Genomic DNA, 20,380 nt, shown 5'->3' on the forward strand with positions numbered 1-20,380 from the left:
TGCTTAATCAACACCATCCATAAATTTTATGTAATATAGAATATTAGATTTTTCTACAATAATTTTAGTATCATTCCATAGTATCCTTTTGACAGAACTAGTTCCACCATTGTCCCAATTTGCCAACATTACTGTAATCTGCTTATTTTCCAAAACCAGGATCAAAGTATTATTTCCTTAACACTTAGCCAACCGAATGGGGAGATCTCCCCTCTGTGAAGAACATCGCTGGGTGACCCAATGGGAAGATCTCCCTTTTTGACTTTAGCAATGCATTTTCTCTTTTGTTGCTGTTATTATTAGTTATCGTTTGCCTGGAATTGTTCCCAATTAATTGCGTCATTTTTTCTGCTTTTATAAAGTACAGTATATAATAAAATACACCAATTTAGTGGTGTTAAAATTAATTAAAATATTACACTATTAGTTATGACTAAATAAAGTTATAATCGAATGATTTCACACTATAAAAAAATATTAAAATGCATTATGAATTTTTTATTTCACGTTCAAGTCGTGTTATTTATCTTTAGTCATTTTTAATGTTTTTAATTTTACCTATATTTTTTACACTTTTAATATATACTTTTAATTTGATGTTTCGTATAAACAATATATGAAATCGTTAAATAAAATTATTACCGCAAAATATAATTAACCACTTAAATAATTTTTACACCTCTTTGTTTTTAACTAGTGAATATCAGTCCTTGATATTTGCAAAAATGCGCGGTGGACAGCGTATAGGTTAGCTTATCCGAGGGAAATAGCTCGCTATGGCGCGCGCGGTTGGCTAAATGTTAACATGCTACTATATATGTTTCATTCTATTTTATCTTTTATGGCAATCTTTTTCTATTTGTTTGAATATTTTCTTTGAATTTGTTTGGTTAGATAACACTTCATCTTGTATAAATTTTTGGCCAAAGAACAGCTTGTATAATAGTCAATTAACATACGGTGTCCTTGAGAAACTGGGGCTTTATCCAATAGCGTTTTATACAAGAGTAAAGAAATTCTAGTTGACACTGGAAGATCAATTCTTATCAATTGTTCTGTTGACAAAAGACTATTATCAAAGTACCACAATACTGCAAATGTGTCCTGTTTCAGTGCCTATTATTATTTTTATTTCTTATTTTCCATTTGATTGGCTCCTCTGGGTTCTAGGTAATAAAAGAAACTACCTCTTTGTATTTCACAACTACAGAGATATTCTCACCCGGCACAAAATAGAGCAAAAATTTTGAGTTTATGTATTTCAAATAACAACTCAACTCTTTCCTACAAACAAGTTCTCATGCTTCCATCTTCTTTTTGAGACTGTCATCAAATGAAGTATCCAAAAAATTTGGGTAAACCTATCTTAGGTAAATGTATTGGAAGAAAAAATCCGACCGATATCATTTGTTAATCAATATCCTTGAATATTGGAACCGATGGCATTGTACCTATATGTTTAATTACTCCAATGGGAGTCCATAGATAAATCTAACCTAAACCTAAGCCATATCTAACTCACGTCAAAGAGCATATAACAATCCTTATCTCGAAAACTAAAGCCGAGCAGTAGTTATATGTATAGGAAAAAGTTGGCCAAAATCATGATCCTGAGAACATATTTGAAAATCATTGAATGATTAGCATAATAATTATAATAATTTAAAATACAATATTATAATAATAATAGTAATAATATTCATAGAACAATGCTGTACTATGAAATCTAAAAGAAACGACTATTTATTTCAGAGTGTTTTCTCTTTATATACAAAACAGTGACTACTAGTACAAGGTACAATATAACCTATCTGGTACTTATAACAGCTACAAACTACAAGCTGCAACCTATCATTCTTTCCTTCGGTCTTAGTTACAAAACAAAACGTTTGATATCGAACCGTTGCTTTGCCTACAAGAAAACGTAAAACCAGCTATTGTTGCCTCTCGATTCTGGAATGCAAAGAATTAATACCAATCAAATACGTAAAACAGTTTAACAATAAACGACTGAAATTATGATAAGAGACATTGTAACACATTGGTAGTTTAATACATACAGGGTGGTTGGTAATTAGTGGTACAAGCGAAAAGGGTGTGATTCTACGCGAAAAAAGAAGTCGAAAATATAGAAAAAAAATTTTTTTTTTTAATTTTTCCATCGAGACAACGATCTACAGTGAGATCCGTTATAACGCACCGCACGCGTATTGAGCGAAAATTCAAAGTCGATTTTCTCGAAACCAAAGCCTCAAACGAAAAATTTTTATTCTATATTTTCGACTTCTTTTTTGTATGTACTATCTTAAATAAAGCTATATATGTAATCACTATTGTAATTTATCATTGGATATTGATTTTTTAATTTACTAATTTAAACCTTTTTATTATTAAAAAATCTAAATTTTCTTATCTTAACAACATTTCATTTCTTTATAATAATATTTTATTGATTTAGAAACCTGTCTTGTACATATATATGAAAACAAAATTTGCAGATATAGTATTTACAAATAAGTAGCGAATAAGTTAAATATGCAGTTAACCGTGCGTCTAATTGAAATAATATGTACCAATAGTTTCAAACTTCATTTATACTTCTTAAATTCATACTTTCAGTGGCGCCAATTTGGTGCAACTGTGTCCACTTTTGGTACTAAAATATTGAATCCTTTTCCCTGCTATCATCCGACATAACATCTATTCAAAAAGACGTTCATTTAATGACGAAAATCATGTACCTGTAATACAGGACGACGAAAGTTTGAAATACTTAGTGAAAGATTAATTCTACTTTTCGTATCATCGAGTAACGCTACTATTAAACATGGATAAAAGAAAGATGTCGTGAGTACTTTACCACCCTTGTCTAAACTTTTGCGTTTTAAATTATTTCTTTGCTTTAAAAAAATTACGTTGTTTTATTTCAACGAAAATTAACATAAATTTTTCCACTGAATTTGGTGCATTTATTTTAGGAATTGAAAATCTTGCAAAATTAGAAAAATTCTAGGTTATTCTTTTACTCATTCTTGTATGTTTTAATTTCTATTTTTTATTTACTTTTTATTTTAATTTGTTTGCTTTAACGAAAATAAAAAATGATAATTCTATCAATTGACAGTTTATTCTTTAACGATAAAAATATGTATTTACTAGGTTAATTTGTTGATTTGTGCATACCACCTCAACATAAGTTTGAAGATGACTGTCATTAAAATTAATTTAGTATTTTATCTTCAGAAACGTCTTATATCTAACCAAATAAATTCATTTATTTAAATTTTAATATGAAAATTGAACGTTAACTGCAACTGTCAAATTTGCAAAATATTTCTTGTACATTTGTAAAAATCAATATAGTGAAATAAAAATTTTAAACTGTAAAGGAAGTACAGGTTTTCTAGTATCAAGAATAATTATCTGTTTTAAAATAAATTATAACTCATATTTTAATTAATTAAAATCTTTTAAAGTATATGTTAAATATTTTTTTTATAAATTCTTTTATACAATTAGATTATTATATTAATAATAATATGATATTTCTATGACAAGAACCTGGACATTTTTAAATATCTTCTTTATTAAAATTAAATTTCTATTACATAAATATATTATTTTATAAGTAAAAAGACTATATATGTCAGACTCTTTTTTTTATTATTTCATGTTATATATGGACTACAATAAGTTAATCTTATAGTCTAAGTTTAAACATTTTTCAATGTAATTTTGAAAATAATATTTGCTCATTGACAAGTTATGTTTAGGATAAAAATTGATAGTTAATTGATTCATTAACATCTTATTTGTTTTAGGACAGCAGGAGATTCCCTGTATCAAATATTAGAAATTCCAAAAACTGCCACTCCTGAAGAAATTAAAAGGACTTATAGAAAGTTAGCATTAAAATATCATCCTGATAAAAATCCAAATAATCCAGAAGCGGCAGATAAGGTAGAGTTTGATACGATACATTAGAAAAGATTAATATTAATCATATCCATTTTATTTTAATAACAAACATCTGTTTAATACTTATTTTATTTTAATTTGTCAGTAAATTGCAAACTTTCATATTTGTATGAAAACAATTTCTTCTTACTTTTCCTATTATGAGGAGAAATTGCATCTTTTATAGTTTAGTTTGATTTGTTTGCTTCCAATTTCATATAATTTCAATTTTTAGTTGTGAGAATAAGTATGCAATTTAACTTTTGATAGAGATGTATATCTTGTTTTTCATATAATAGTTCTATAATTTTCTTAAAAGAGTTCATGTCTGTTCTATAAATTGAACAATATTTAAATATTTTGTCATAGAACTAAATGTGATAACATTTGTTTCCATCCAACTATATTTTAAAGCCTATTATAATGATGTATGCATATTTAGATAAATCTTATAAATCGGATATGGAAAAAATTTTAATTATTACTTTAATCTAACACAATATAACTATGTAAAGTTCATTTTTTTAAACATAATTATGTTTCAGTTTAAAGAAATAAATAGAGCACATGCTATATTAACAGATTTAACTAAGAGAAATATATATGATAATTATGGATCTCTTGGATTATATGTCGCGGAACAATTTGGTGAAGAAAATGTTAATGCATATTTTGTAGTCACTTCTGGTTGGTGCAAAGTAAGTCTTTATTATAATTTCTAAGTTTTTCTATAAACTAAATATTATTTTAATATTAGCTTTGATTAGAATTTGATAAAATTTTATTAATAGTAATATATAATATACAGATGAGTGAATACAATGAGTTTTATTTGTTCAAATTTATAATATTTTCATTTAATTATGAAATTAATAAACTTACTTTCCAAATGCATAATTTAAATCTTCGATGTCAATATCATGTAACTAATTATATGTTATAAGTTTATAATTATCACATTAATTAAAACTAAAAGAATTTGTTATTTGCAGGCACTCTTCATATTTTGTAGTCTGATAACTGCATGTTATTGCTGTTGTTGCTGCTGTTGTTGTTGCAACTTTTGCTGTGGCAAATTTAAGCCAACACCACCAGAAGATAGTGGAGAATACCACAATTTACAGGTAAGATTATTACTTATGTTTCCATTTCTTAAATATTTTATGCCGTGGACAATTATATTGTTTATACAAAATGAAATTAAAAATATTCTCCATCCGTTCCAATTAATTATCAAATATTGTTGTTTATGTTATCGTATATTTACTAGAAATGTACGAATATAAAAAAGAAAAGGAATTTTTAAAAATCCATAGCATAATCATTATTTTTGATAAATCAAGGAAATTATTTTTAAGTATATTTTATAATACAAAACATTATACTTTTTTAAAATAAATCAACGTTTATCAATTTCTTGAAGTTACTTAAATTAATAGATGTTCAAAATAAAAAATATAATTTAAATGACGTTTTTAATATATTTTAGCTTGAAAGAAAATTATATAAGAATTAAAATTCTATTACATATATAAAAATATAAAACATTTTCAATCTTTTAAGAGATTTGTATCTTTTCATATTTTGTTGATTTGCAAGAATGAATGATTCATATGAATTCCAAAGTAATTTACAAATGTTGATGTACATAAAATTTGTATTTAAAATACCAAATTATATAAAACCTAATATATATATAAACATAAATAATATATATAGTAAAGCCTCATTAATTAATCGTCACAAAATACTACTTAATTGATGAGTCGTTATCCTCATCTCTGGAAAATTCCCCCATGATTCTATCGATTTCAGTTACCGATTTTTTTCGGATTTGTATGACACACCCAGAAGCTAGATAACTGTGTTGTGTAACTTGATACGAAATCAAATGTCTATGAGATAATATATTAATTTAGTAATGAATTTTTTATTTATGATCTTTTTTGAATTACACTTTTATAACGTATATATGAGATCTTCATGATCTTTTCCTACGCTTGGCAAGATAACGGACTTTATCTGTATTTAAAATCAAGTCCTAGTCATGATAATTTGTCGCCAAATGGTGCCAATGTTTGGGACTTTAGTGCATAGACATATGTATATATCTATAAAAAAATAACGAAAATGCGTATATGATAAATAGAAGTGTCGTAAAATTGTGTTGTTATTATGACCAAGCATTCTAGAAAAGATTAATTTTTATTGATCGTATTTCATCTTTGATGTAACATTCTGTATAAACATGAAATCTGAAAATATAATAAAAATATAAATGTTTTGTTTGCATTGCATCAAGTGTCCAAATATATGGTTGCATGATAGTGTACATCTGTAGAGCTATCCTTGGTGATTAAATATTTATACAGGGGTGGGATTAAGTAAAATATTACATAACTTTCTAAAAATTCTTGCAGGTACCGATTACATCTTTCTTTTTTCCTTTGCTTTATCTTTCTTTTTTCTTTTTTTACTTTTTTGATTAAATGAAACTGAACAATTAACAATAAATTTTTTAGTATTAAAGGGACAATTTTATTTAAAATACTTTTATCAACAACATAAATAACATTTAGTTGATGCACTCTTTCTTATTCTGCACAATTTGAATTATGACGAAAAATATTTTATTTAAGAATTTCTTTGAGAAGGCAAACAAAGAAAATATAGGTGAAAAATATGCACAATGTATGTATTCTGAATATTTTTAATTTGATTATTAATAGTAATTCTTTTCTTTTTTCTTTTTCAATCTGTTTGTTACTTCATGTCATTTAACTTCTTTTAGAAAATGATCTGCCATGATTTTAACATACTTATTAATCATATATGAATTATGTGTATACATATATAGTAAGAAAATATTGAGATAATATATAGATAATTTTGAATAAGCTTGTTTGCTCACTATGAATACGTGTTCATTTCAGTTTAATTTATTAGTTTTTTCCTTACATACAATATTGCAAAAATTGCTGAAGGAAGGCGGAGTATGTATTTATGTGGTTAATATGAACGCGACTTTAAAATTATATCCCTTGCTGTCAAACTTTTTCATCTCGCTTAAACAATAGTATTATCATTTTTTACATTTTTCATAAAACTATCTAAAGCTTATTCTAACAAACAAATGTATTTATTTTGGAGAGATGTTAAGTTAAAAAACACTAAAGTTTGCCATTTTATAAGAAGAACCATTAACATGTTTATTTCAGAAATTATTATTACTTTTTATATTATATTAAATTCTGAATGTAATTTTTTTAAAGTTTTATAGTTTTTCTGATTGTAAGTTTGCAAGGTGAAGTCGAATGGGACAACCGTGTAGGGGCTGATTCAACGTGAAAAAAATAAGTCTAAATATACAATAGAATTTTTTCATAAAACGATTTGTTTTTGAGAAAAATAAATTTGGAAATGTATTATGCAGATGTAATCAGACCAGTTCTTAACTAAATATGTTTTCAATTTTTATTCTCTTAAAAATGATGCCATAAACAGAAAATTTTCATTTTATATTTTCAACTTACTTTTGCATGTAGAATAACGCTGATCGTTTACTTACTAGTCGGTACTTAATTAAGTTTAAGTATTATTGACAAATTTCCAATCTTTAGTTTCTCGAAAATAAAACATTATATGAAACAATTTTATTCTATATTTTCGACTTATTTTCCCACGTGGAATTATCATCATCCTGGTTGTATGACCTATCCGGTCTTGCCTTGTAAATTCTAAAACTAAATGTCAATTCAGATTAAAAATGTACGTAGTGAATGTGTTAAACTTAAAAATAACTCTGTTTTTTCTCTAAATACTTTGTATAATTACAAAAAAAAAATACAATGACAACTCATATAGGTACATGATGTTCAAATCCTGTTGTAGATATATGCAAGGATTTTCATTATATACGAACAACAATTTATTAATTAATCTAGAGAATCAATCAATGAATGATCAAGAGAAAATATTATTAATTTATTAATATTTTAAAATTATCATCTGAAATATCTCTATCATATAATATCTGTATAATTAAAACTGTATGAAAATGTTTTTTACAAGAATAACATAGTTTTCTGGAGTAATGGTATGATAGTAATATGGTAGTAATATCTTTACTCTATAAAAATTTATTATCTTGTCCGAAAAGTTTCTTTCGTTTCATAAGGTGATAAAAGATATACAACAATTTCTATTTTATATTATTTTATTGAATTAGGTATGATTCATTTCGTTATATTTCTATTATTATGTTCATGCATAATTCAGTAAACTAATATAAAACAAAAAACATTGTGCATCTATTATTTTCTTACAGAACGAAAGAAACTTTTCGGACAACCTAATAGATTGTATAAAAATATCAAATCTTGATTACTACATATTTAATCCTAAGACTTCTAAGATTTATGCCACTATTTTATTGGAGTTAGGAGCAGTATAATACGTGCCATTAAAAAAATAATATTTATCTTAAACCTGAAAACGTTCTACCCTAGAAATAATTGTCAACCTGTTGTTGTATAATATTTATAAGCAAACATTCTTATATTTTTAAATTGATTAAAGTCAAGTATGTAATAAATGTTAGTCAATTCTTGAACTCTAAGAACAATAAGAAGATAATATTTACAATATTCCTCTCTATATAGTTTATAGCTAACTATCATATTAGTTCTTTAACCAACTTTTCGTATTATTAAAAACAATGAAATATTATTTTTGACGCTCACGTTAAATGGATATTTTGTACAATTATATATGTCGGAGATGAAAGAACAGCGGAGCCTTTGGAATTTTGGATAATCCCGCAACATTGTAACCTAGAGTCTACTATAGCTGTAATTGAACAATTGTAGTTATTCAACCCGATTGTAATTGTTCGAGAGTCGTGATAATGAGCTTGGGCTCGAGGCGACAGTCAGTCGCCGAACGTAGCCGCGGTCACGGGATGAACGTTTTGCCTAACAAGGTATGGAGTAATTCTATAGCTCTCCTTAAAAGAAATATTCGGGGCGACACGAGGCAATAAACATTCCAACGGTTTCTGTCCCGTGGCTCGCCACGTGCAGACCCTATTCTTCGAGTAAGATGATTGCCAGATGTCGATGCGTCTCCGCAGGACATGTTCGGCTAGCCCGAGAGCCCGTTATAAATCTTAAGGTTTAGTTAACTAAAGTCCTTCAAACAGACAAACAGTCTTTGTCCCAACTACGGGAAGATAGGGGAGACATATTTTTCAACTAGTGGCGTCTCCCACTAGCAACTTTCCCTCGAGGGCGGCTAACATCCTTTTCTAACCACCGATATGGAGATTGACCAATTAGCAGCAACGCCAATTTCCCTTACTTTCTGAACGAAGGCTTTTCTCGACGAATCCGATGATCTCGTGTCCTTAGACACACCCCATTATAGTTTTCCTCTGTGGCATCATCGGGACAGGAAAGGCATTCTCGTTCGCGATCTCAATGTTGAGAGGAGTAACCCTTTACGACCAGTGAATATCACGCATCCGACTTAGATTTTGTGAGTACGTTCATCTATCATCCCGTCGACCGCGGATTCGTTATTGAACCTAGGATCATTGTCATTAGTTTCTCGAGTGCCTAACTACCACGGTTACTTGTCCGGCTCTATAATAATCGTATTTGCACTAGCCGATGTCTTCTCTATTGCACAACGACAACGTGTAACCCAAACGAAGATTCGTTTCACGCCCCTAACCCTAATTCTAATGTCCGCTCCGACATATATTTTGTACAATAGTTAATCTTTGATGTAGAGTATGTTCCATCTGGAAATCAATTGATTATTTTGTTTCAATTTAATGGTGCAATATATAATTCTTCAACTATTCTCAATGTTTTTTAATGATGTTTGTATCATTAATAGATTTTACTTAGATTTAAGTATACCCTTGTAAATACATGTTAAAAACTTTTGATCATATTTATTTTAAAAAATCTCAAGGATAGGTGCATTATTTGGCTCTTTAGGTATCTTAGCCCTCTTAAATCCGTGATAATCTAGTAGAAATCATATACTTAGATATCACAATATAATTTAAGCATAGAATATTAGTTTGAGAAGATTCATTGAGGAGAAGGTTCATTAGTGAGAAGGTAAATTTATAAAATAAGCTTACTCTACATGTAAGTTTGCATAAAAATTTCTAAAAATGATTTTTAGAGCTTTATGATTTTTATCCTTAATTACAGAGTAAATTAAATTATTTTATGGCACACAATTTACAATTGCACTAAATATCTCTCATATAGTAATATAAATATAGTGATATAAGTTAAAGAGATGCAAAGATCATTCTACAAAATGTTAGCGTGATTTAGTATCACTTACATCTTTTTTCAATAATTTATAGTATTTAAACAAAATTTATTTTAGATATTCTTCTAGATACAATTCTAAATATGAAACGTAAGAAATTTTTTAAAAACTATAAAAATAGATTTATTATTAAACATCATAATGTATAATGTATTATTAAATTATGGGATAAGTAATGTCGTTTTTAAATTGGTTTTTTTCATGAAAGCTTTTGTTAGATAAGAAAATTTTGCAATATGAAGATTGTTAGTAGATGACAAGAATTTAGTGGATTTCTATGAAAAGGACTTTTTGACTGTTGAGCCAGATAATTCCAGCATTCTTGCATGTGATTTGTTTAATTATTAGCATTAGTTATAATTCGTGATAGTTTAGTACAAATTTATACAAGTTATTTACTAGTATAGTACAAGCCTCTGTTAAAATATATTGTTTCTTATCCAGTTTCCAGAAAAATTTTGCATGGTTTTTTAATCTTGCACGAGATTAGATATTATAATTCTTTAGATTGAAGCTTATTATTGTATAGTACTTATCACTAATGCTTGGCAAAAAGCTTCATTATTTTATTTTGATAATTAGAAGTATGAAAATTGGATATTTACAGAGCTTATGCATTACACAATTGTGCCTTTTCTTTGCTAAGGGACGTATGATATATCTTTTTTCATATAGATTAAATTACATCATCATCTTGCAAAGAAATGTTGGAATAGGGTGATAAAAAGTGATTAGGTGTTTTTGTGGGATGTTTTAATTAAATACGTTTACTAAAGAAAATCTATTTCCTTTAATAAATATTAGGTTATCCCAAAAGTTTCTTTCGTTTTATAAAGAAATAGTAGATGCACAATATTTTTTGTTTTATATTATTTTATCCAATTATGTATGATACATTTTATCTCAATAGGACGATTCAATTAAATAATATAAAACCAAAAATTTTGTGCATCTATTATTTCCTCATAAAACGAAAGGAACTTTTGGGACAACCTAGCACATCTATTTAAAATGTCAGCGAATTTCAATTTAAAGGAATGGTACAACAGTAAAACATACATGCATAGTTATATTTGCAGAAAAAATGTAGTTCTCAAAATATAAATCATTCATATTTTATTCTGGCAGTTTTTATTTTACAATCTGAAAGGTAACTTGTTTTAGTTGTACGGATACTATACTATACCTGGTATACTATAGTATGTAATCTTTCATTAAAAGTTTGAATGTAGCTCATTTTCCTAACTTTTCCATTTCTCGTTTTGATATCTAGAGTATACGTGTTTCAATATTCTTTAATATAATTTAAACCATTGTTATCGAATCCTTCTTTCGAATGGTAGAGTATATAGAAAATATGTGTTAGCCATATTTCTTTCGCTCCTAATAAATTTTTTGTGTAATATGGAAACATTCTTAGCAGTTATTATCTTTTTTCATACTTTTAGCAAGTGATGTTCGTACTTAATCTTTCTGAACCAAAAAAGCGACATTACTTATAACTTATAAGAGCATATAACATTCAGGAATTGTTATTGATTGTTCTTTTAAAGTAGAGCATAACAATTTTTAATACATACGTTTTATTACTATAAAGTCACGGTTTATTTTCAGATTAGCCATATAATGATATATATTTTATTAAATACATATAATATTTCAACTATAATATTATCATTAAATCATTAAATTTAATCTTTAACTTTTATATAAAATAGTATATTATAAAATATCTTTTATTTTTACAAGATAGAATCTCAAACCTAGAGGTTAGGAAGAAACGAAGCTTATGAAAGAGAGACAAGAAAGACAGAAGTTTCGAATCCGTAATTTTTACGAAAATTTATGATATTTATCAGAGGGTTACTATAATGCTTGAATATATATTACTATCATACTTATGATAATTGTAAAATTATGTAGTATTATAAAGTTTTACAGTGAATTTATTGATATTTGAATGTTTCATTAATTATTGTAAGAATTAAAAATTTGTTAATGTTCAGTTCTTAAAATTACTTTGTATAAAAATACAACAGCATAAAAGTACTTGGTTATTTGTTAATATTTGAATATATATGTCGGAGATGAAAGAACACCGGAGCCTTTGGAATTTTGGATAATCCCGCAACATTGTAACCTAGAGTCTACTATAGCTGTAATTGAACAATTGTAGTTATTCAACCCGATTGTAATTGCTCGAGAGTCGTGATAATGAGCTTGGGCTCGAGGCGACAGTCAGTCGCCGAACGTAGCCGCGGTCACGGGATGAACGTTTTGCCTAACAAGGTATGGAGTAATTCTATAGCTCTCCTTAAAAGAAATATTCGGGGCGACACGAGACAATAAACATTCCAACGGTTTCTGTCCCGTGGCTCGCCACGTGCAGACCCTATTCTTCGAGTAAGATGATTGCCAGATGTCGATGCGTCTCCGCAGGACATGTTCGGCTAGCCCGAGAGCCCGTTATAAATCTTAAGGTTTAGTTAACTAAAGTCCTTCAAACAGACAAACAGTCTTTGTCCCAACTACGGGAAGATAGGGGAGACATATTTTTCAACTAGTGGCGTCTCCCACTAGCAACTTTCCCTCGAGGGCGGCTAACATCCTTTTCTAACCACCGATATGGAGATTGACCAATTAGCAGCAACGCCAATTTCCCTTACTTTCTGAACGAAGGCTTTTCTCGACGAATCCGATGATCTCGTATCCTTAGACACACCCCATTATAGTTTTCCTCTGTGGCATCATCGGGACGGGAAAGGCATTCTTTCTCGCGATCTCATTGATGAAAGGAGTAACTCTTTACGACCAGTGAATATTACGCGTCCGACTTAGATTTTGTGAGTACGTTCATCTATCATCCCGTTGACCGCGGATTCGTTATTGAACCTAGGATCCTTGTCACTAGTTTCTCGAGCACCTAACTACCGCGGTTACTTGTCCGGTTCTATAATAATTGTATTTGCACTAGTCAATGTCTTCTCCATTGCATAACGACAACGTGTAACCCAAACGAAGATTCGTTTCACGCCCCTAACCCTAATTCTAATGTAAACCCGACATATATATTAGCAATATTCAAAAAACACTCGTCAAAATCGCAACCCATTCTTGTGAGATCAAGGCTATTTTATAAATACATACACACCTATAATTGGTTGTATGCTTTTCATTTTAGGAAGGGTATAGAAACTATAATAACACGAGAAGTTTTGTTACATATATTCAAATTAAAATATCGTTTCATCCTCCTGCCAAAATTAAGAAGTCGTGCTTCGTTTCAGAAATGTTGCACTTGTTTAGTTTTACAAAATTACGTCTTCTTATTAACACTGGTTTTACAGATTTACGAGGACAAGAAAGTAATATTTCTTTTTCTTTATTTCTCGACAATTCAGTGCACTTTTAATGTAATTGATTATTTCCTTGATCAGTCATTTCATATTTGTCATACATCATCAATCTGTAATTTGTGAAATCTGTCTAATTTAGCCTAGCATGCACATTTTACGTCTGCCTTTTTTTTTTTAGAATACGATAGATTAGCGGTTTTGTTTACGTTGTTGTTGTATTGTAGCGGAACCAGAACCCAGAGGCAAATGTCGTGATGAATCAGCCCAGAGGCCTGGTTAAGGTAAGTTTTTTCCAGTATCAGTGGTTCTTAGTCCTCTAATTTTATTTAAGAAATGTGACTGAATTTTATTTTAGTTGCGACAAATGTTAAGAAATCCTGTTGATAATTATGGAAGTAGTACTAGAATTTTTTAATAGCGAACATATGTTTTCTTCTTTAATCGTTAATAATCGTTTATGCTTGTTAAATGTTATTTTTTAATTAATTTCAATCGTGCAAATTGTTTTTGTCTCATGATACAGAATTATATGTTTCTCATTTTATATTTGCATATAATTTACGGAATTTAAAAATCGCGAGTTCGTTACGAAAACACAATATTTATAATTTCATTTAGTACATTGATATGTTTTTATACTAACTTGTAATTTCTAGTGACTTATACTAGGATTTATAAAGTAGAAATAAAATTACATCATAAAAAGAAAAAAAAATATATTATGTATTATAACAGGAGGAAATGAGAACCATTGAGACAAACATTTACATACAGAATACATATTGTTCGTTTTTCGATCATTTTCATACCAGCTTCTTGAACATTTTCGTTTCTTCTTTCATCATTTTTTTTTCTGGTCTCCATACCGGAATATACAGAACGAGAATTACAGGTTTGTATGCATTAACTAAAGGGAAACATGATGCTTTAAGTTTGATAAACAGAGTTTGTGACTGATATGAGTGTTTTTTTATTTGAACTGACTTTAAAATATAGACTAATATCAATAAAGAAGTTCTAAAACATTAGGCATTTCGCTTTACAAAAGCTGATTTTTATGTAACATTTTAATAATTGATCATAATTTCGTAATAAATGAACTTTAATACTTATGCAAATAGATTACCTTCTCGTAATAATATAATTTATTTAATTATATCAAAGTTCCAGTGATGTTTGTATAAATGCTATATTCTGTACTTTTTGTGTTTCTTGATGAAACTGTAAAAATGTTAATTACCCTACGATTTCAATGATTTTTGAATATGTTATAAAACTCAACATTTTGAACAACTTTTTCCTATATGTATAAGGGGTGTATATGTATATGTATAACTTGCTTAGTTTCCAAAAAAAACTGCCGGCACAATTACGATGTACTTTTGCCTAGATGTGTGTTTGTGGCAGCGTATGCATCAGTTAGTTGGTCGCCGACCACTTATCTTCTGTTTACAAACCAGAATCAGGAAAGCTGAAAAGCCCTAATCACATGTGTGAGACTGCGAAAAATGTGCGTTATAACTCAATTAATTTTTTCGGATGCTTAATCCCTAACCTAAACCCAATACATTGATAATATTTACTTTTAATTGAGTTATAAGCTGTAAAATTATAACAGACTTTTGCAGCCTCGCATATGTACGTTGTGTATAAAGCCTTTAAAATCGCCCAACCTTCGTTTAGAAACAGAAGATAAGTGGCCGGCGGCCGACAGCCGGCAACCAACATTGACGCATACGTTGCCAGAAGTGCACAACTATAGGCAAAATCCACTGTAGTGATACTGACAGTTTATCGCAAATATTTCAAATATATATAGGAAAAATATTATTCAAAATATCGATTTCTACAACTAATCCAAAAATTATCGAAATCGAGTGGAAATTAACGTTTCTATACAATGTATTTCATTTCACATAAGCTACATTTTCGATACATCTTTTTTCTGTTTTTTCAATACCGAAATCCCTTACAATTTATCTACGTAGACACTAGGTAAATTCTTATATTCCGTACGAGGTTAAATATTACATAGACGATTTCTCCATTAAGGAAGCGTCTATGGTGAGCTCTATCGGTTTATCAGATCTGCTTGATGAGTACCTTTCCTTAATCGAACTGTTAAATTGCAACAAGATCTGTTTTAACTTTTTTTTATCACACTAGAGATTGTTGATTTGCGTAAATAAAACTATTTCAATAGAATGAAAGCCGGGTAGTAAACCAGATAACTGATTTTAATTTAAATTGTCTAAGTCTTAATCTGTAATCCGAGATGATTTCTGATTATTTCTCGTAGAAAATGAAACAGGTACCCATAGAAAGAGTTTTAATTAGAATCTAATGGTAAGTGAAATAAATGACTCGCTAATTTATATTAAGTGCCAATTAATTCAAAATATCAATCATTTTATCTAAAACAGTTTTGTGATTATTTCCTCATAAATTATAAACATTTAAATTTTGAAATAGCGTAGTTTGATCGAGTCATGTTGCACGCTATATATAGTTTTTAACGATAGGAAATATCATTTATATCTATATATGATTTCTAATTAAAAAAGTATAATGTATATTCAATTTTTGTGTCTTAAATAAAAAATTTCGCAAATAGTGACTATTCTCTATGAAAACCTACTGCGGTCTGAACAATTTGAAATTTGATATTCGGCGTAAAACCATAGTGACAGCTTCAAATGAACTGTTATTAACATCTCATCTTAGATGATAGATTTATTGTATTTAATTAGTCATAAGTGTCTTAGAGCGTAAAGCGATCTTTATTTATCTTGGAGCATGCCTGTAGACGAGGTCTTATACGTGACAAACTGGGTATCGTGATATCAACTCACAATCAGCAGTTTTAATCCTTTCGTTCTTAACGTTAGCTATAGTCACCAATTATCACACGCTCACTGTATTCTACCAGTGACTTTAGTCACTCGTTCAAATTTTTTATCAATTCACAACTTTAGTTAAGCAGAACATAGCTTGTTTTTTCCCCAAGATTTTCGACATTCTTTTTTTAAAATTGTTTTGTTTATGTCATAACGATTGCGTGAATAACTATTTGAATAAGAAATTGCTAATTTACATGACATAACAAAGTTACACTTCAAATTTTACGCTCTGTCCGCGATGAAGTATTATACATTCGCGTCATGACTGCTCTGTACAGTGATAGCGTGTTCGTCAAATTCGTCCTAGCGGAAGTTTAAAGTAGTAAAATAGCGTTTTAACACCTAGGTGTACGAAAAAAATGCAATTGTTAGGTACAGTGGTAGCTATATATGTATATTAAACAAGGAGAGATACAAGTTAAAAAAGAGACCAAAAAATTAGTTGATTGCTAGAAATAAATATCGATGTGGTATTTAATTTTTATGTTCCACAAACATGGAAAATTCAAATACACTTAGTGTCTGTACGCTTGGTGGATGTTCCACGTTTCAACAAAGAGTCCGACTTAGATTTTGTGAGCATGTTCATCTATCATCCCGTTGACCGCGAATTCGTTATTGAACCTAGGATCATTGTCATTAGTTTCTCGAGTATCTAATTACCACGGTTACTTGTCCAATTCTATAATAATCGTATTTGCACTAGTCAATGTCTTTTCTATTGCATAACGACAATGTGTAATCCAAACGAAGTTTCGTTTCACGCCCCTAACCCTAATTTTAATATAAACCTGACATACATATATATATATGTCGGAGATGAAAGGAAAGCCGAAGCCTTTCCTTGGAAATTTTGGGAACATCCTCTAGTACCTTAGCCTAGATTTTATTATAGTTGTAATTGCTTAAGATTTGTAATAAGCGAGATTGGGTTCGAGGTGACAATCGGTCGCTGAACGTAGCCACGGTCACGGGATGGATGTTTTATCTAACGGAGGTCTGGAGTGGTTGTATGTGTTTTCCGAGAAATGTGGTTGTGGCGGCATGCGGCCTCGAGAGCGGGCCTAGCCACGTGTGATGTTGCCTCGGAGGTGCCGATGCAATGGGACATACATTGTATTAGTAATCAAAACTCCAGGCAGAAACTGCCTAGCAACGGCGTTTGGAACCTTCTCGATGCTTCCAAACGGGTATAGAAAACAAAATGCAATCGTACAGGGAGAAAAATCTCCACGAGGCTGGCATTCTTGCGATTGCCTTGGAGAGTGATACATCGAGCATTTTCGACGATCGCATTTGCGTCTAAGTTAGTTTCACTTAGTAAGGAGTTATCCCGGTGACCGTGGATTCGTTTGAACTCAAACATTGCTAATAGTATTATCTAATTTAATTATTCGTAGATCGTATTATTCATTAGGCTTAGTGTTTGTTAGACTTATTATTAGTTGTACTTATTATTTGTTAAGCTTAGTGATAGACCTGTATATACGTGTAAATAAAATCTCGGCTTTGTGAAACGATGGCTAGTCCACATGAAGAGTCGTCGCGCGCCCAAAATTCGAATCGTGATCCGACATATATATATATATATATATATATATATATATATATAGTTACTAGGATTTCAGCCGACGTCAATGCCCAGGTACCAATTGTTGAGACTGGGGTTAGGTTGGAGTTACCTGTTAGAGTCACTTATCTAAACCTCAATCAGACTGTGACTCTCAATAAAGAGACTTATGCAATGCCAGTCAGAATTGGATGGTCCATCAAGTATAAACGATACTCGTTATCAGTTGTCCGAGACCACAAAGAATCTGCTCAAATCCATCGAAGTGAACAAGTTTCTGACTCTAGCACAAATTATGATTTAATATACGAAGCGACAGTTAGAATGACCAACCATTGTATGATTATGTAATATCGTCCGTTAATACCTTTTAACACATGGTCTTAATACTATTGCAATATTGTACTGATTAATAGTGCTGTCAACCAAGACTTGATGAATTTTGGACTGTAAAATATGTGTAGGTGGTTTCAATGTAATCGAGTTTTGAGATACTGAGCAGTACGAAAGTACCAAGATTTTATTAGTAAAATTAACTAGTGCAATTCCTTTTGAAAATAGTTCGCGGACAGTTGAATATAAGAAAAACATATAGTTTAATCCGTCCTGACGTATATACAGGATGGTCCACATAAAGTGTTACAGTTGTTTTTTTTGGAAATCATAGCTGATATCGATTAATTTTCTTTTTAATTTCAATGATACGAAAGGGTTGATTATTAACTTAGTAAACAAGAGATTTTTCTGAGATGACTGCTAGTGTACTAAGGGGAGACACCTTTTTTTTTTAAATAAAATGCGATATGTTTCTATCGTCTATTTAGATAGTTCTTATAAAACTGAATAAATTTATGAGGCGTAAAAGTGTTGTTCGTGATATAACTCTTGTAGAATGCTGGCTGTAGATGTCGCTGATGGGGTACTACTTTTTTTCTTCTAATTTAGGTGCTTCTAATTAGGTTCCGGGATTTGAACCCGGGTTGCGAAGTTTGTAACCTAAGGCGCTAATCACTGTGCTACCGTCATCTTACGCTAGTTAGTGTCGAGTGATGGTATTTGTTGTTGAGTGCCGCCACATTTACTTGAAGCATTTTTCGTTATTCTGTATAATTAGAGAGCTATGACGGGAAGAAGTAAAATTTATTTTATTAAGTGATCGAAATGATGATTGTTCACTTCTAAGCATTTATTTATTCCTTGTATGACATTATTTCGTACATCTGAGAATATTGTTGCAGTTATGGTTTTACAAGTATATTATATTCTTCTCTTTATATCTTCTTTTGTGATAAATGTTATACTTATAACTTATAAATGTTTAAAAGTAAACGGTAACTTTTATTTCGAACACTTAATAAAATGAATTTTATCTCGGAATAAGTCTACTTAAGTTTAAATTACGCTTCGATGCCTCCGCGTAGTCCTCCTTTAGATCTTCCCTCCGTCATAACTCTTTAATTACGCAAAATAATGAAAAATACTTCAACTAAACATTATTTAATTCCTTAAGAGCTATCTGAATGGACAGAAATTATTATTGCATTACATTTAAAAAAATGAGGAAAAAACAATGTCCTCTTGATATATTAGCAATCTTCTCGGAAAAACCTGTTGTTCTCCAAATAATAATCAACCCTTTCGTACCATTGAAATTAAAAAGAAAATTAGTCGATGTCAGTTACGGTTTTCGAAAAACCGGCTTCTAATGTTTTATGTTGACCACCTGTATATAGGTCTACTAGTGGAAATTATGATTGCTATAGAAGACTAAATATTTCTTACTGATTGTTGTTTTACAGGAAGAGGAGAGTGATGACGATGCGATTACAGCACAGCCACAGGGTGGTCCGCAAAATAATTCGACGAATCAACAACCCATTTTCGCCATGCCTCCACCAGCCATGAGCCAACCGATCACTACCGTCGATGAAAATACAAATTTGAACAGGGGTGCTGAAAGAGTTATTTACACAACTGGTATTACAAGTACTTAAAATATTAATGCACGTTACCCAGCTGGTCACAATTTTTCTTATTCAGTTTTAGCTCTATTTAAGTACTTTCCTTTTGTCTTTTGTCTTATTATTTCTATGCTTCTAGTGAAGCGTATTATCGCATAATATGCAACAGAAATATAAATATATTAATTTTATAAAATATTGCTTGAATTCATAACTTAATTGCTGTGCAATTTGCAAAAATTTTTATATTGTTATGAATCTTTCATCGCTAACACAAATTTA

At 29.7% G+C, this 20,380-nt stretch overlaps 1 protein-coding gene and 1 long non-coding RNA gene across 3 annotated transcripts; one reads left to right on the plus strand and one right to left on the minus strand.

The window, feature by feature from the left end:
* Positions 1 to 150: 150 nt before the first annotated feature.
* On the minus strand, positions 151 to 1,579 carry LOC117212681. Its single transcript, XR_004488511.1, has 2 exons — positions 643 to 1,579; positions 151 to 314 (listed from the first exon to the last, which is right to left on the minus strand). It is a non-coding gene; the product is annotated as an uncharacterized LOC117212681 (long non-coding RNA).
* Positions 1,580 to 2,645: 1,066 nt separating this feature from the next.
* On the plus strand, positions 2,646 to 20,359 carry LOC117212679 (dnaJ homolog subfamily C member 5). 2 transcript variants are annotated; one of them, XM_033457628.1, is made up of 6 exons: positions 2,646 to 2,847; positions 3,822 to 3,960; positions 4,503 to 4,655; positions 4,950 to 5,081; positions 13,892 to 13,948; positions 19,937 to 20,359. In XM_033457628.1, the coding sequence occupies exons 1-6, from the start codon at positions 2,828 to 2,830 to the stop codon at positions 20,129 to 20,131; spliced, it is 696 nt and encodes a 231-aa protein (XP_033313519.1). In that variant the 5' UTR covers positions 2,646 to 2,827; the 3' UTR covers positions 20,132 to 20,359. The 2 variants fall into 2 exon arrangements, with proteins under 2 accessions (XP_033313519.1, XP_033313520.1); XM_033457629.1 differs by lacking the exon at positions 13,892 to 13,948 and having other exon boundaries at positions 2,647 to 2,847.
* The last annotated feature ends 21 nt before the right edge of the window (positions 20,360 to 20,380 follow it).

Source organism: Bombus bifarius, unplaced genomic scaffold (assembly GCF_011952205.1).
Source record: "Bombus bifarius isolate JDL3187 unplaced genomic scaffold, Bbif_JDL3187 scf7180000008358, whole genome shotgun sequence".
In the NCBI taxonomy this organism is placed as follows: domain Eukaryota; kingdom Metazoa; phylum Arthropoda; class Insecta; order Hymenoptera; family Apidae; genus Bombus; species Bombus bifarius.

What these genes read in the sequence shown, in the direction of transcription:
- LOC117212679 (XM_033457628.1), top strand. Translation starts at nt 2,828, where the DNA reads ATGGATAAAAGAAAGATGTC. An exon ending in TCACTTCTGGTTGGTGCAAA is followed by an intron (nt 4,656 to 4,949) that starts GTAAGTCTTTAT and finishes TGTTATTTGCAG; the next exon opens with GCACTCTTCATATTTTGTAG. An exon ending in GAGAATACCACAATTTACAG is followed by an intron (nt 5,082 to 13,891) that starts GTAAGATTATTA and finishes GTTGTATTGTAG; the next exon opens with CGGAACCAGAACCCAGAGGC.